At 34.1% G+C, this 17,984-nt stretch overlaps 2 protein-coding genes across 2 annotated transcripts in view; both read left to right on the top strand.

Moving 5' to 3' along the window:
- The window catches only part of LOC135771900 (sialoadhesin-like), a 38,154-nt gene extending 36,973 nt beyond the window's left edge, over positions 1 to 1,181 (top strand). Inside the window, exons 9-10 of the mRNA XM_073815556.1 lie at positions 968 to 986; positions 1,119 to 1,181. Coding sequence (XP_073671657.1) covers positions 968 to 986; positions 1,119 to 1,181 — 82 coding nt within the window. The remainder of the gene's footprint in view (positions 1 to 967; positions 987 to 1,118) is intronic.
- A 6,913-nt stretch (positions 1,182 to 8,094) lies between these two features.
- Positions 8,095 to 17,094, top strand: LOC135770789 (sialoadhesin-like). Its single transcript, XM_065280595.1, has 11 exons — positions 8,095 to 8,121; positions 8,930 to 9,316; positions 9,422 to 9,709; positions 9,901 to 10,194; positions 10,278 to 10,316; positions 10,412 to 10,544; positions 10,678 to 10,719; positions 11,592 to 11,639; positions 12,830 to 12,877; positions 16,043 to 16,061; positions 16,191 to 17,094. The coding sequence occupies exons 2-11, from the start codon at positions 8,968 to 8,970 to the stop codon at positions 16,254 to 16,256; spliced, it is 1,326 nt and encodes a 441-aa protein (XP_065136667.1). The 5' UTR covers positions 8,095 to 8,121; positions 8,930 to 8,967; the 3' UTR covers positions 16,257 to 17,094.
- Positions 17,095 to 17,984: the final 890 nt, after the last annotated feature.

Genomic DNA, 17,984 nt, shown 5'->3' with positions numbered 1-17,984 from the left:
TAGCTACTGGAAGCCATGTTTACCTTGGCATGACACGGCCGGGCCATCGTACGAGTTAAAACGCATTCCGAATGAGGGGGGCTAGAAAGTAATATTCATTTGGTTGTCATATAGACTTTCACCGCTAGATGGGAGTAGATCTTACACAGTGGAGCTTTAAAACAGCTCATTTGTATTACGTTGGATTTATTCAGTATTCGCTACATGCGCAGATACACAATAAGAATAGCTAAATCCTTCACAAAAACAATAAGTTGTTTTTATTCCAGTCATTTTTAAAGAATTTTAACACAAAAAATACCAAACTACATGAAATTAATTTTATTAAATAAAGTTTACATATTCAATTTCATCAAATCTACAAGCCTGCAGAATGACTTTTTACAGTGTATGCACAAAACATTATTGCGGCCTCCACAGCTTAAAATGAGTATTACATGTTGGGATTTTAAAATAAAATGTTATGAGTAATTAATAAAAATTCATGCGTTTATATACACTCTTAAATGTGTTAAAAACAACACATTTGTGTTGATTATGGGACAACACACTAAATGCATTGTCCCAGAATCCACCCATATTTGTGTTATTATTGAAACAACACATTTTAACACAACATGTGTTATATTTTAACACAAAATGACACATAACGTGTTAAAATTACACATAATGTGTTAAAAGCTTAACGCACAAAGATGTGTAAATCCTTTCTTAGACTGTAGATTTTAGTAATTAAAGGCAATTTTTTTAAGTACCTTTATTAAGTGGCAGTTAGATATTTATGATTATGCTGAAGTATGTTTACTGAAGAGTTTAATATGTTTCTTTGCCATTTGGCAGATAAAAATGTTCAAACTGTATACTAATCAGATGTAACATGTTTAAATAAATTAACTTTAAAATGAATACATTTTTAATGATTTATTAACTTCATTTTTAATTGTTTATTGTCTCCTGTGCAATTTAGTCAGAGAAAATCCTGCGCTGTAAGTACATAATCAATCTTTATCATTACTTTACACCATTTTAGTGAATTAACACCCAGTTTCTGACCTGAAATGGTGTCTGAACTGTTATTGACTGATTTTACCTCTGTGTCTCTGAATTTATACTTGAAGATTGAGGATTATGAAGATTATTATGCCAACATGGAAGATCTCAAGATTTATGGAAACGTCTAATGAAAATGCTCCACATCCCCTCCAAAATGTGCTTAATACAGTGTTTAAAACCGAAAAAGACAAAAGTTAAACATATATTTTAGTCAATATAAAAAAATACAACTTTGTCATGTATATGTTATGGAAATAATAGCATTAGTAATTTAATTCACATGCTTTATACTATACTTTATGTAACTTTGATTTGTTTGAAATCTGGATCTCTCTTTGGCTTTTGCAAGTTGGCTAAGCAAACAACTTTTCACTTACATGGATAATTCGCTCAAAAACTAAACTTTTGTCATCATTTACTCACTCTCATGTTGTTCAAACCTGTGTGAGTTTCTTTATTCTGTTGAAGATACAATAATTTGATAAATGATGGTGAGAATGGTACCCATTGACTTCCTTGATGTTCCTACTATAGCATTTAAGTGAATGGTTATCATCATTTATCAAAATATCTTCTGATGATACTCATACAGGTTTAGAAAAAGCATGAGGGTGAAAAAATGATGACAGAATTTTAAGTTTTTGGGCAAACTATCCCTTTAAGTATACAAATTATGTATCATTGTACAGTAAATATAAAAACAATTCTAATGCTGCTTTACCTAAGAAAATAAATAAATCAGAGGACAAGAAAACAAAAACGTAATACATTTGTTACATTTTCAAATTATTTTAATAGAAGATTTTGCACTTATGCCTTTATGTATTGTCTTGTGGGTTTTATGAACCACTGCATGCATCCAGAAGTCCTGAGGAATCTTTAAGAGGATGTCCAGGAATGTAAGGAGGAGATACCAAATATTTTATTTGGTGATGACTTTTTACTCTTTGTATTATTTTTTTTTATTAAATATCTTTATAATATACTGTCATTATTTCAGAAACGGCACATGTGTAGAGGGCAAAACCATATTAAAGCAGAGGGGTGACGAGGCGGGTGCAGGTCCCGGAATGCTCAAAAAGCGGTGCTGAAAACAGCATGATATGTGCTCAAATACTACCTGCACTAATATTTACAACATATAAAAGCCCACATAAACCTCATGCTTAACTGTTAAACTCAGTAATTAATTTCGGAACAGATATATACTGTAGGCTACTTCCCAGTTCACAATTACACAACGCTTTCTATAATATTAATAGGTAAACAAATGCTTGCTTGCTTACCTTTATGGAAAAAAAAATATATTTCACTATGTTCTTACCTTTACTTAGACAAATTATGCATGCCTATATGTACTTTTAATCTTTGTATAGCGTGTGGTGAATGTGTTAGCATTTAGCCTAGACCCATTCATTCCTTAGAATCCAAACAGGGATGAATTTAGAAGCCACCAAACACTTTCATGTTTTCCCTTTTTAAAGACTGTTACATGAGTAAATATGATTGCAGAAAATAAAATGTTTGTTTGGATCCTAAGGAATTAATGGGGCCTAGCTAAATCCTAACACATTCATGAGGCGCTGTACAAAGATTAAATGTGCACGCATCGAAAAAAGATACTGTATGTATTAATTTGTCTTTGTCTTAATTAAGTTGAGGTAAGAACATAGTTAAATATTGAAAAACAGTGGTGTTTTCCTTTAACTTCTTCCACCCTGAAGCTAATTTGGGGATTTTCGCCTGGATTTGGCCTACCCAATTTCAAAAGCTTCCCATACCCACATGCAGAGGTTTACATACAAAAGTTTGGTATCATTTTACAGGAAACCCTTTGAAATTACATAAAACACTGTTGAAAGTGCTAAACATGGTTGTTTTCTCTATCATAATGTATGCAAAAGTTATTTTACTCCAACTGAAGGGAGGATTAATACCCTTTTTGTATACAATTTCTGCCTAAAAACATTTGAAGTTTCCCCGTAACCACATACAGTGAAATAAATGCAATATCTTTATATCATTTTAAAGAAAACCCTTTGAAGTTACATAAAAAGCTGCTGTTTGTGACAAATATTGTTATTTATGTTGTTTTTCATATGATAAAACACCAAATTTTCTTTTTTATGTTGTAAATACTGTCTTTGATAGTGTATAACTCTGGTTCTGGGTGCTCTAGCAGACTGCAGACAGTTCTGGTTGTTAGCAGCAGCAGACAGTAAACACCCAAAAAAAGAATGAACTCTTTAGCATGTCGCATTCAAAAGTTATTCTCATTTTACTAAAGCGTGTGAAAATACATTTTTCATATAAATATTATTTTTTGTTTTGAACATATAATAAATAGCAAGGGATTATATATGCACACAACCAAATAAAATGCTGTGAATGGACTCATTGTTTAGAGTAGGACCTAAAATAAAAGATGGTGTATCATTTGTGGCTATATGTGCTATCTGAGGCAGCTCACGCTCAAGTTTCACATATGTTTACAAAAGACAAAAGCCTTATTCCTGAGAATGAGAGCTTTCATTTGATATAAGACTTGCCCATGTTTGTTATATTTGAAAAATATGAAATGTGAATATTAAATTATATTAAAAAATATGGGGGGGTGAAAATTAAGTGTAAATAACTTTCTTACAGTAAAAGATATGTCAAAGTGATGCATATCTGCCGAAAGTAGAGACTCTAAGCTTTCAAACAGTATCTCATATGTGTTACTGGTGTCCATGACGGACCATTAAAGATTAAAAGAACATTTTATATTTAGTCAAAATACAAAATTTTGGACTCGGGACAGGGTCCTCAGGGTTGAAGAGGTTTTAACTTGTCTAACCCTTACGAAAATGTGAGATGGCGGATTCGTGCAAATAGGTACCAGAACACAGACAGTCAAAACCCGACAAGTCCGGATCCTACAGTAGCAGGACCCGGCTCAAAACAAGCCCTGCTAGAGGGTCTTACTGTTTGCAAATTATGAAAGCTGTCACTGAGAGAAAAAGGGTACTGTCCCAGTGACTGCTTTTTCTGAGAGTGTGCTGCCCTCTAGAGGATAACACAGCTAATCACAAAGGAAGATTGCAAAAAAACATTTGTGAAAAATATTCCACTGTTGGTAGGCATATCTCTATTATCAATACTTGTTAAATCCATTCTTTTATATTTGAAGAGTTTGGTTCCAAAACGCAATAAATCCATTTTGACAAATTTCGGTAAAAACGTGTTTTCTATACCAAGAAAGTGACAAGATGAAAACCACTATTTTCTTTTACAAACTTTCACATAGCATCTTTGGGTTATAAAAACATAAAAAATTCAAATCCATAACTTGATTTTCAAAGATTTATTATAAAAACGAATTATTTTTTCCACAAAATGCAATAAATCCATGACACCTTTTTTCAAAATTCTATGAATCTATTCAATCAATGTATAAATGTTCATTCATTTTTGCCATTTTATATTCATTAAGTTGAACAGTTGTACAAATGATGTAAAAAAATAAACATTAATGGCATTAATCAAAACACTTACTTTGTCATATTAAGAACACTGTCATTGCTGCTGTTATACTTGACGTCGTCGCTTAACATTTTTCACAGCGATCAGCTGTGATTCTCGTTGACTTTGAGTAAAATTATGGAAAGTTTTTCATAAGATCCCCTGTGTTCAACGTGTTAGCACGAGAGAAGCTAGATGCTGTCAGGAGAACAAGTGATCGTCTCCTGAGTTCCTCTCGCGTAAATTATTAGATATTGATGTCTTACATTTCTTTCCCGTCACAGAAAGCCACCACAGGTTTATCAATGCTAATAAAGTATTATTTTGTTTTTGTTTGTTTGTTGATCACGAAGTACAAAGTAGATGAGGAAAACTAGGATTCTGTGTACTCAACGCGCCACCATTGTTTGTTTACATTGCGTGGAATAGTGCGCTGTAATTTGTGGAGTGGATTTATTGCGTTCTGTAAAAAAGGAGGAGTGGCGTTTATTGCGTTTTGGGAAAAAAGGGAGAAAAGATGACAGAATAACACAGCGGATATTGGATTTTGCGTAAAATTAAGAATTTACTTTTAAATACTGACCTGATATAATACTGATTTTGGCAGTAACTCATTTTTTTCAAAAATGGCCTTTATTGCGTTTTGGAACCAAACTCTTCATTTGTTCCCAAACATTGGTGTGATGGGTGAGGTTTTTGTTAAACAAAACAATCCAGGGTTATTTTGTGGGACTGGACATCAGAACACACCTCATAAAACTCCCTTCTTTCAATCCAGTAAAGCATTTCTTCGTTTCTTTTTTGTTTATTTTGTATTACATAGTAGTTTTCATCCAATCCATGTGTTCAAGAAGGGTGTTGAAATAGTAATGATGAGTCATGAAAAAGTATTACATTTGGGTGTAGTTATGTAACATGTTATTGCCCACGTTCACATTTCCAATTTTAGTATTTGCAAGGGATTCTGAAAACAATTTAGCTGTTAAACTGGTAAAAGCCATGTTATACATCGATTATCCATAATGTTATGACCACTTGCCTAATAGTGTGTAGTAGGTCCCCCTTTTGTCACCAAAATAGCCCTGACCCACTCCACTAGACCTTTCTATTAGAACCAGCATTCACTTTAACAGCAATTTCAGCTACAGTAGCTCATCTGTTGGATCGGATCGCTTTTCCTTCCTTTGACCACTTTTGATAGATACTGACCACTACAGACCGGGAACAGCCCACTGCAGCTGCAGTTTTGGAGATGCTCTGACCCAGTTTTCTCGCCATTACAATTTGGCCCTTTTCAAAGTCACTCGGATCATTTTTTTCTGCTCAAAGTTGTCATCAAAGTTGATATGTTAGAAGCCCGAAAAATGGATCTGCAGAGGCGGTCTTAACATGTGCCATTGGGGCCCCCTACCAGCAGTCATATTAGAAGGGCCCCCAACCAACTTAATAAATAAATAAATAAATAAACCCTTATCATCACTTCAAAAGCATGGTAAATTGTATTAATATTTTTAAGAAATACGCTGAAACTTTGAAGTATTAGTAAAAATGTCCAGTTCATGATTATCTGTCACTACGCACATACACCCCCTTCTTTCACAATAAAATGGATAAGTCTGTAATGGTGCGCGCTGTGCAGCGCGGAATATAAATACAGCGTGACAGGAGGACTGGGAAAGTACACGAACAGACACGAATCCAGACAAATATAAACGCGAAAATGAAACGATCTTACCCAAGAAACTCAAATAAAAGAAAAAAAGTGATGATGGGGCTTTGGTGAATCAACCGCCTAGTTCTGCTAGTAATAGCCCTAGCCCTACACTGATAAAAATTATTTTGTGGTGAAGTACATAATGTTACTAAAGAAAAAAAATTATCCCTTATGTCAGTGGTTTTCAAATTGGGGGCCGGGGCGTGAGATGGTGCCAGGGGGGGCCCAGTTTTATGATATTTTATGACATACATTAATTTATCATGAATTCTGTGTAATTAAACCTAAAAAATATAAGGCTACTAACCAAAAGCACTACTTTTTTGTATAATTTAATGTTTTTTTTTTTATTAAAATGTTGAGTTTTAGAAATGTTTTTTGTCACAAATTTTCTTTGGGGGGCCGCGAAGGAATGCACCGTACACAATGGGGGCCACATGCTGAAAAAGTTTGGGAACCACTGCCTTATGTTATGTTGGGCATGTTTTCCTCCACTATGGGGTGCTGTTGAGTCTTAATTTGGCCACAACTTTCTCTGCGTTTCAGCAAATGGAATGATTTTTTTTACACTGGGAAAGTCCTTTGAACATTTAAAACTCAACAATACACTGTGTGCAAATTTAAAACCCTTTCGCTATGTTAGTTTTCTGCATAAATCTTTTAATCAACCTCAGTCCTGATCAAACCTACTAGATGTTTAAGATGAAAAACAGAATTGTTACTCTTTAATTGCCACTGAGTTTTTAAAAAACTCACTCAAAACTGATTTGGGGAAACACACACACACACGCACGCACGCACGCACGCACGCACGCACACACACACACACACACACACACACACATTCTGGTTTCCATGTTTTGTGTGGACATTCTATAGACGTACTGGTTTCTAATTTTCTTCCCCTAACCCAAACCCCAACCATAACAGAAAACTTTCTTGTACTTTAGATTTTCAATAAACTTTTTCCTCATGGGGACCTCAAAATGACCTCAAAATTCTCTTTTAAAGATCAGATATAAGGGCCCCATACATACCTTTGCCTTAGGCCCCCAATTTGCTAAAAAAAAAATAAGATCACCTGCAATTAAAATATAAACCACACAAAAGATATTTGACCTTTTAGACCTCTTTCTTTGGTTCTGTGCATGTGTCTGGCAGAAACACTTGTGGTGATATGAGAACTGATAACCTGTTCTTGACTTGAGAACCGCTTTCACAATACTGCTTGCATGATCAGTTTCAACATCTCACAGTTTTTCTCATCTGAAACATTTAAACTAGTTTTTTTTTTTTCATTTAAACTAAGTTCTTGTTGTAAATAAATCCAAAAGGACATCTCTATTACCCTGGCCTAAATCTACTGCCTTATTTTGTTTTTCAAATACTTGAACTTGTACTTGTTAAACCACAAAACCAAGAAAAGGGAAATCCCTTTAGATCTCGGTGGGCGTTGACATTAGAACACTACTATTGAAACTTATAAAAAACTCACAATTCTTTCTTCTGCTGAACAAGAGACGGATTTGTTACTCTTTTATGTTGTTTCAGTCGGTTCTCATCCACTCCAATTGTTTAAACGGGGCTGAGAAGGTAAGGCTGAAACATAAAAGCGAATATTAGTGTATTAAAGAAACTACTTTGGTCCCTTTTCACTTCTTGTTTTCTGAAGGGCTACACCCAATAAACCCATAATGTGTACAATTGTGAAAAAACACTTGAGGTGGTAAACTGGCATTAGATGTGCACTGTTCTGAGATGTTTTTAACATTTGAGCTTGTTTGCAGTTTATAAATGCTGGAAGCATTGTGATCCAGAGATGATAGGACTGATATATCTTCTGTTTCAAGGTACCGTGTCACTTTACTTCTATTCATGCATTTTATACGGCAAGCGATTCTGTCAGAGGACACTTTATATACATGTATTCAACTAATCTACAATAAACTGAGTAATAAACTTATTTCAGGTTAGGTTACTGAGTAAACTTTTCACAGTAAACATTTAACTTTTGCATTGCTTTACCCATTATGCCAAAAGTTATTGTTTCATAATGTTTTGTGCACACATTCGCTCTTGTACTGTCCATCTCTGTTTGTTGAAAAAAAAGGTATCAAATATATATTCATTGCAACCTTAAACCTTACACGTATATGATATGTTGCAGTATGCTAAATGAAAGCAAAAGTTATATTAAATTTCACATCCATGAGTTCACATTAACATGTAATCGATAGGGTCATATGGTAATAGAGCATATTTGGCGTGTTGTCAGAGGGGAGGGCTCAGAGCTCATAATTTTAGCCAAAAACCAGAGTATCCCCCGCTTTAACTGGGATAGATATATACAACCAGAGAGTGAGGTGATGGGGTGAAGGAAGGACAGTGATGAGGGAAGGATATATATAGAAACGTCTTTGCACTGATTGGTTGGATTACATGACCCTGCTCCTTTCGATCATAGTTAAAAAAAAAACTTTGTTTTATTTGTATATGACAAAATATCTTTCCCTACAGTGCATTCCCTGAAAACCATCCAATGAACTTGTTGATAGTGTCAATCTCATCTGATTGAGCTACTGGAACTTAATGTTAAATTGTTAGGTTTAACAGACAGCCATTAATACATTAATACATTATCTTATGTTTTTCTCACAGGTGTTCTGCTGTATGAGACTTTGGCATGGGAAGTGAGAATGCCAACACAAATTCATGGCCTCAAAGGTTCCTGTCTGGTTATACCGTGCTCTTACTCTTACACTTCATACCCACCTACTAACCCACGTAGAGTTGTGTGGTATCAGTATGTGTCGAAAGGCTACCCTTTAGTTTATGATCCCTGGTATCCAGACAGTGTCATTGACAAGTTCAAAGGAAAAACTGATATATATAGGCATACAAACTCAGATCGGGATTGTAGTCTGCTGATCAAAAGCGTGGATTCGTCCCACAATGGAGAAAAATTATATGCATGGATTGACCCAGAAAAAATTGGAAAGAGCACCTATAAGTTTTATGATGTCACCTCCACGATTATTGTTGACAGTACGTGAATACTTCACTTGTTCTTTTAATGTAATATTTTTGGTTTTAAGTGTCATTACAGCTGTATCATCGGTTGCCTAACTGTAAAATTTTTCCCTACTGTAGCAAATCCACAGCAGCCCATCATTAATATTTACGGAGGTTTAAAGATTGGTGACAGGATTACAGTAGAGTGTTACACTTACCACACCTGTCCATACAGAAAACCAAACATCATTCTGAAGGGTATTGAAGGATCTGATAATGTAGATGATGTTCATATGGAAAATGGTCAATGGAAAACCACTCTGACACGCACCGGTGTTGTGAAGGCTGAACGCTCAGATATTGAGTGTACTGTAACACATCATGGAGGCAGAACAACAAGAGCTACAAAATCACAAAGTGCAAAATGTAAGTAAAAAAATGTATATGCATTTAGAAGCAAGCATACCTGCTTCTGTTTTATCTGTGTGTTACAATCAGTTTCACAATAAATGTAAACATTTAACTATAAAGGAAGGAATTTAAAAGTTAAATTAATTCAAATGTAGCTTTAAAATCATGTTTTAAAAAATGTTTGTGTCAACTGCTTATAATTTTAGGTGTCCATTCTAGTATAACCATTGAGCCTAAATTGGCAGACATTATAGAGGGTGTTGATATGAACTTCACTTGTACCGTCCATCATTCCTGCCAGACGAATCCTCCGATCCTCTCCTGGAACTATGAGAATATGCCGGTCAAAGATGGAAAGAAACAACTAGCAGGGTTTGAATTGGCCACCTTTTCCACCATAACATTTTTGGGGACAAAGAAAGACGATGGGAAGAAATTAATCTGCACTGCAAATATTTCTGGACAGAAAATCACAGCATCTGTCGACTTACATGTACAACGTGAGTGATTTCAAGACATCATACACGATGTGTGCGATTCCTCTGTGTCTTATCATTTATAGATTTTTACATTTCTTTTACAGAGTCTCCAAAACCAGTGACTCCAGTTCAAGATAATATATGTATGTTTGTGTGTTTCACATTTGACCTGTATCTCTTTACATGATATATACATCATGATGACGCATAAATGACTTCCTTCTTTCACTTCCTTTAGCTGTTTCCCAGAATGAACCTGAGTTGAGGACCTTTGACATGAAGACAATTGGGCTTTACATTCTAGCCCCTTCATTTGCTTTGCTTCTCATTTGCATATTTGCTGGAGTCATCATATATAAGAAGTGTAACAGGTACATGTGTGTAACATCAGGGTTAAACTTAGGAAAAGTCTAAATTAAGTATTCATATATTGCTATGATGTAGTTTTGTTGAGCATGTATAGCTTTTCATACTGTCATATAACACTGTCAATATTATTTATAGGTCTTCACCTGCTAATCCACAAGAATCACAGCCTAAACAAAGGTACAATATGCATTTTTTTATGTAATATGTAGATGTTAACCAACTTGTGTTTAAATTTAAAGTAACATAATTTTTAATAAATTGATTTCATGTGCTGCATGATGATCACTTTTAAAAACAATTATGGAAATATAATCACATTGCAATGTGCTAATGACTGAACATGTCTTATTTGTAAGAGCGAGGCAGCTTCACTTCTGCTGTGGTTAGCTATGTTTATAACGTGTGTGTGAATTAAAGCTATATGAGAACATGCCTAGAAACCGCTCTAGGCCTAAGCAACCATCACCTAAAACAGTAGCACCATAAATGAACTGACATTTGTGGCTTGCATAAAACCAGCTGTTCTAAATTGATGCAAATGTGTGCAATACGTATGCTCATAAATAGATGTTGAATGACTCATTGTATGTCAACCTCTTCTGTCTTTCTGCTTCTGCCCAAAACTTTCAGAAAGAATTGCAAGTGAAAGGTCAATATATGCAGTACAATTTAGGTATAGATGTGTATGCATTTGATACCAATATGTACCTTTGAGGTACTTACAGTATAATATACTGAGTATATGAACTCTTTAGGTACAAAGGGATACTTTTCTCAAGGGTAACAGCCTAGTGACAGTTTTTGTACCATTAAACTATGTGAGTGTAGGTCAGAGAGTGACATCCTACACCTGTGACTGATTTTGTATAGCAATTTCTTTAAAACCATACGGTTTTGGGAATTTATATTATCTGCTGATCTTAATGCATCTGTATAAGTGTAAAAGAATCAAGCAAAGGGATTAAGTAAATATACATAAGTCTGTTTATAAAATATTACACTTAACCTTTCTTCTCGTGATATTAATGTATGTGTTAATCTGTTCACAGGTCAAATGATCTGTATGCAGCAGCGGCCCATATACCATCACCAAAGAGGTATTGTGCATTTAAACCCAGTCACCTACAGTGTTGCCTAAAGTATAACAGGGAACTTAAATGTAGTTTAAAAAAATCTCGCAGAATCATTTTGTTTAAAACAACGTGATTTAATGCATTTTCAGTTACATTTTTAACCTGCATATATACATCACACTGTTTACTGAGAGGCCACACCCCCTGCATGTATTTGCATTCTTCCATAACATGCAGAGATAATTTCTTAAGTCCTGCACACAAAAAAGTGTGTTAAAACTTTTGACTGCTACTGTACTAAAATATGTACATAAAGAATATCGGCTGATATTGGTATTGGGCCTTTTAAATCCCTAATAATGATATCAGCCTAAAAAAAAATTATAAATCATCGGTCGGGCTCTACTTTAGATTATATTAAAGTATTAAAGGTAACTGGACTAAAAACACATGTATGACTTAATAGATTAATACTGGAGTTGGCTATATGAATGTGAAATTTAAAACAGTACAAATGTCATCGTTTTAATAAACTTTGAACTTTTCACTCAGAGACCACAATTTTGTTTACATAACAATACATAACGACATTAACCCTTATGTATTGTTGGGGCCATTTTTTTTTTTTTTTGGCCACAACTTTCTATGTGTTTCAGCAAATGGAATGAGTTTTGAAGACAAAGTTTATATTTACAGATATTTTAAGAAAATGCTTTGAAATTTAAAAAAAACTCAACAATACACAGTAGGCAAATTTACTACCCTTACGTGTTGTTAGTGGCCAAAAATGGCCACTAAATTAAACTGCTGTAAAAATGTTTTAGATGTTTTTACATAAATCTGTTAACCCTTTAGTAGGCCTGTGCAAAAAAGAGCTTAAATTCTGGCTTTATATGCAGTACAATTTAAGTATAGATATGTATGCATTTGATACCAACAGTATATGCACTTTTTAGGTACAAAGGTGTACTGTTTATAAGGGTACCAGTCCAATGACAGCTTTTTATCATTCAGTTCTGTGAGTGTAGGTCAGAGAGTGACATCCTGCATCTGTGTCTGAATTCTTATAGTATTTTTTTGAAACCATGGTTTTTGGTATTTACATTGTCTGCTGATCTAAATGCATCTGTGTAAGTGTAAAAGAATCAATCAAGGATAATGTAAATATACATAAATTTGTTTATAAAAATATTAATGTGTTAATCTGTTCACAGCCCAAATGTGCTGTATGCATCACCGGCCCGCATACCATCACCAAAGAGGTACTGTCCATTTAAACCCAGTCGATCTCTATAAAACTGTAAACTGTAATTTGTTTTATAAAATATTTTTGTACAGTAGATTAAAGTATCTGTCTTAACTCTTAAAAATAAAGGTGCATCATGATTTCATAGAAGAACCATTTTTGTCTGTACAGTGTGGTTCCATAAAGAACCTTTAACATCTGAAGAATCTTTTGGTTCTTTGCACTGTAAAAAGGGTTTTTTAGATTAAAGCGAGATTTTATGGGCGGATACAGTATAAGCCTGGCACATAGAAGCACTCCAGCGCTCTCTTTACAATAAGATATTAGGGCTGGGATTTTTCGATTAATCGTTTTTTAAACGTTGGTCACAAAACATTTGCTAAGTAAGTCACCATAGTTTGTAAGTACAGTCAGTAGCAGATGAAGTTAATGCAGTCCAATAGATGTAAGTGTGGTTTTAGCTTAATTATTAAAATGATTATTTTATTTATTCAATTAATTAGACATATTTTCTGTTTATGTATTTACTGTATGGGAAGTAGGGTTATGAAATTCCAGGAATTTTCAAGGCTGGAAACTTTTCATTGGAATTAATTGGAATAAACTGGGAATTTGAAATAAAAAATGCTGAGTTGCCTATAATAGGGAACTTAAATGTAGAATGTTAATCTTGCAGAATAATTTTGTTTAAAACAACATGATTTAATACAATTTCAGTTCAATTTTTACCCTGCATTTTCCTCAGTCATGCACACAGCTTACTGAAGGGCCACTGAGGCCACACCCCCTGTATGCCTTTGCATTCTTCCATAGAGACAGAGCGCCGATATGCAAATTTGAAAACCACGCCCACCGGGGGGGAAAACAATCCAACCGTCTCCATTGACTTTGTATTGCGAGAAGCCGCCTCCTTGTCATTTCTGGCTTGTAACAAAAAACAGAATAATGCCTAAAAGCTGCTGTGTGACAATATGTACAGCTAACAAGCCAAAGAACCCAGAAATAAGTTTTTATAAGCTGTCGAGCCGTAAAACCCAGCCTTTAAGGAGAAAAAAGTGGATCGCCGACTACGTTTCCCCCTAGTGGACGCAGTTTTACTAATAGGAGTACTATGAAAAGTTGCCTGTTTCCATTTCTGTGTCTTTAAACGCTCGTTTTTTTGGAGTTGAAAGCTTATAAAAACGTATTTGTTTTTTTGGGGTTGTTAGATGTACACCTTGTCACACAGCAGCTTTTAGGTATTAATCTGTTTTTAAGTTTAATCTGTAAATAAGTTTTTATAAGCTGTCGACCCCAAAAAACGAACGTTTAAAGACACAGAAATGGATACAGGCAACTTTTCATAGTAATACTATTAGTAGAACTGCGTCCAATAGGGAGAACATAGTCGGCGATCCACTTTATTCTCCTTAAAGACAGGGTTTTACGGCTCGACAGTTTATAAAAACTTATTTCTGGGTTCTTTCAATCCAACAATCCAACCATCTCCATTGACTTTGTATTGCGAGAGGCCGCCTCCTTGCCATTTCTGTATTAAAGGGTAATCGGACTAAAAATACACGTGTGACTTGACTTAATAGATTAACACTGGAATTGGCTATATGAATGTGAAATAAAAAATAGCACAAATGTCATAGTTTTAATAAACCGCAATTTCGTTTACATAACAGTACATGATTACGTTAACAGGTTGCAATCAAAACTAACACTACAGTGAGGTAAACAGGGTAAACAAGTCTTCAAAGTAATAGTTTTAAATGCACACAGACAGTAGGGGGTGCTATCTGGTCTTGTCCTGCATGCCATTAAAATAGACTGATCACTTGGAAAGTCATGTTATAGTAACTCAAAATTTTATTAATTTATTTGTGTGGTACGAAATGTAGATTTTTTCGTGCCTTGAGCACTAATGTCTTTTTCGTGTCACTGAATTTCTATAAAAAGTTTTTTTGTGTCCGTGGCACAACTTTCTTTTTCGTGGCATTTTATGTATTGTTTTCTCATAGTTTTTTCCTATTTTCTTAACATTGTCGCTTGGGGTTGGGGTCAGAATCACTTTCTGTTACATTTTTACACATCCTAACCCAAACCCCAACTCCGGGCGAGAATAGTGTTAAAAGCGGAAGAAAAACATGTAGAAACCAATTCATAAAAGTACATCCATACCCAAAATCTAACCCCAAGTGACAATCATTTAAAAATAGAAAAGTGGCGGCCAGTGACTTCTTTTTTTCGAGGGCACAAATGTGAAGCTCATTAAAACATGTACTTATATGTCAAAATATGTGCATGCTGCAGATGCTTCGAAGGAGTTAAAACACATTTGTCAGGTACTCGCTTAATCTCATGTGTAATCAGAGTTTAGTGTTAAGCGAGTGTCTTGGGAGTATTTTGTGAATGTGAGAGTCTCTATCATAAACCCTTTGATTCATGAGCAGCAGACACGTATTTTGACAAGACACATGCTGCACATAGGCTCACATGACGCACTGAACACATATTTTGACATGACGAGCCACAAACTACATGCCACACACATATTTTGAATTCCTGCCGGCCGCCATTGTAATAAACTCTAGTAATATTTTGCGGCCACCACAGCTTAAAATGAGTATTAGATGTTGGGAGTTTTGAAGTAATGACATTTTTCATCATAGTCATTAAGGTATAAGAAATGCTTTTTAAAGCACCTATGACTGAATGGTTCTTTGTGGAACCAGTAATGGTTCTTTTATGGCATCACTGTGAGGAACTGTTTAAGCACCTTTATTAAGTGACAGTTAGATATTTATGTTATATGTTTACTGAAAAGTTGAATATGTGTTTCTTTGCCATTTAACAGATTAAAATATTCAAACTGTATGCTAATCAGATTTATACCACGGGCCTGTTGAATGCTTTAGTCTGATTGGCTGAGAAATGTTCCATGGGTGTTGATTATTTTTTTGTGAACCACACACCTAACCTTTAAAATGTCTTAAAAATAAGCACCAGAGCAATGTTTCGCAGTGTAAAGGTACTCCGCTTTGTGCCACATTGCCACCTTGGGTGTGCATTATTTTCGTATAATTAATTGGCCGTCTTCAATTATTCCTTACATAAAGTTTAAATAAATTTACCTTAAAATTAATTAATTAAATTATTTATTAACTTTCTTTTTAATTGTTTGTTTTCTGTTTAGTCAGGGACAATCCTGCCCTGTAAGTATATCGATCTTTATCATTACTTTATACCATTTTAATGAATTTACACACAGTTGCTGACCTCAAATAGTGTCTGAAATATTATTGACTGATTTTACCTATGTGTCTCTGAATTTATACTTTAAGATGGAGGATTATGAAGATTATTACGCCAATATGGGAGATCCCAGCATTTATGGAAACGTCTTATGAAAATGCTCCACATCACATCCAAAGTGTGCTTATACAGTGTTTAAAACAGAAAAAGACAAAAGTCAAACATATGTTTTAGTAAATATTAAAAAATACAACTTTATCATGGATATGTCTTGGAAATAATAGTATATTATACTTACTGTAACTTTGTCTGATTTGTTTGGCATCTGGATCTCTCTTTGGCTTTTCAGCTCTGCTGAGCAATTTGTATAAGCAAACAACTTTTCACTTAAAGGGATAATTCATTCAAAAATGAAAATCTTGTCTTCACATTACTAACACCTGTTTCAAAACTGTATGAGTTTCTTTATTCTAACACAGAGGTGATATTTTGATAAATGATGGTGAGCACAATACACTGTAAAAAAATGCAGAACGAAGTTAAAACAACTCCGTTTTTCAAGTCAATTCAACCTACTATTTTAAGTTTTGGCTTAAAAAAAGTTGACATAACTTATAAATTCAAGTTGAAATTGTTTAACTTAATTTTTTAAGTTAAAGTAACTTAAAAATATATGTTGATTTTGACAAAAATTGCACATTTTTTACAGTGTACCTATTGACTTCCTTGGTATTTGCTTGTACTATTATGGCAGTCAAGTGTGTGTTTACCTACCGTCATTTATCAAAATATCTTTTTTGTGTGTTTAACAGAATAAAGAAACTCATACAGGTTAAGAACAACATGATAGTGGGTAAATAATGACTAAATTTTCATTTTTGGGTGAACTATCCCTTTACAAATTATGTATCATTGTAAATATAAAAACAATTCTAATGCTGTTTTACATGAGAATTAAATATTAATAAATCATAAAATTGATTAAACATGAAACGTCTTTGTGTTTTGAACTTTGATTTGAGGCAAAAATGACAACCTGTAAGATATTAGTTAATCTCAGCACCAGTTTTAGGCCCTTTTACAATGTCACACATAAAAATGTGTCTTTGCAAGCTTTTGAAACCCAATTTTTTGCTGATTTTACAACAGAAGAAACAGATGTCTTTGGAGTTCAACTTAAAGTTTAAACATCAAGATAAGCGTGTTATTTTCCATTAAGAATCAAAGTAAGCATTCTGAGATATAAATGTTCTTCACTTCCCCTAAAGTTTTATGTTTTCTCACTTCTTTAATTTTGCAGTGTTTGAAGGCTGACTTTCCATCGATTTGCTTGTGCAGGGAACGATCAGAGAACGTGCAAATAAAAAAATGAACAAGGTTATATTTGTATCTTATTTTGACTGAAGATTTAGCATGTATGCATGCATATTGTAGTCTGCTGGGTGACAGCGATTCTTTTTTTTTACTAGTAGTAGACACATTTCGAAGTCCTGATAAATCTTTAACAGGATGTCCTGAGCTGTACAGAGATAACAAATATTTAGTTTTGGGATGATTTGTTTTAATCAAATATCTTTATAATATACTGTCTTTATTTCTTTATTTCAGAAATGGCAAATACTAATGCCAGCATATTACTTTTTGGAAACAACCTGAGTCCTGCACCTGAGTCGGAAGTAATGTATAATAGTTGCCATTGATACATTTTAGGTACTAATGTGCCCTTTATATAGTTATAAAGTTTGATTTGTTTTTTATATACATATTTATTTTATTTTATATTTTGTCTCTTTCCCTTTTTATTTTTTTATCTCTGTTGCTATTAAAGGAAATATTTAACTGGAAAGCACCTTGGATCAACAATGGTTGTGTTAATGTTGTGA

This window comes from Paramisgurnus dabryanus, chromosome 8 (assembly GCF_030506205.2).
Source record: "Paramisgurnus dabryanus chromosome 8, PD_genome_1.1, whole genome shotgun sequence".
NCBI classification, from domain to species: domain Eukaryota; kingdom Metazoa; phylum Chordata; class Actinopteri; order Cypriniformes; family Cobitidae; genus Paramisgurnus; species Paramisgurnus dabryanus.
This window is presented reverse-complemented; position numbering and strand designations above follow the sequence as displayed.

Excerpts from the sequence above, each read along its gene's own strand:
- LOC135770789 (XM_065280595.1), top strand. The coding sequence starts at position 8,968 with ATGCCAACACAAATTCATGGCCTCAAAGGTTCCTGTCTGGTTATACCG. Across the intron at positions 9,317-9,421 it reads CTCCACGATTATTGTTGACA|CAAATCCACAGCAGCCCATC; the intron begins GTACGTGAATAC and ends TCCCTACTGTAG. Across the intron at positions 10,195-10,277 it reads TGTCGACTTACATGTACAAC|AGTCTCCAAAACCAGTGACT; the intron begins GTGAGTGATTTC and ends TTTCTTTTACAG.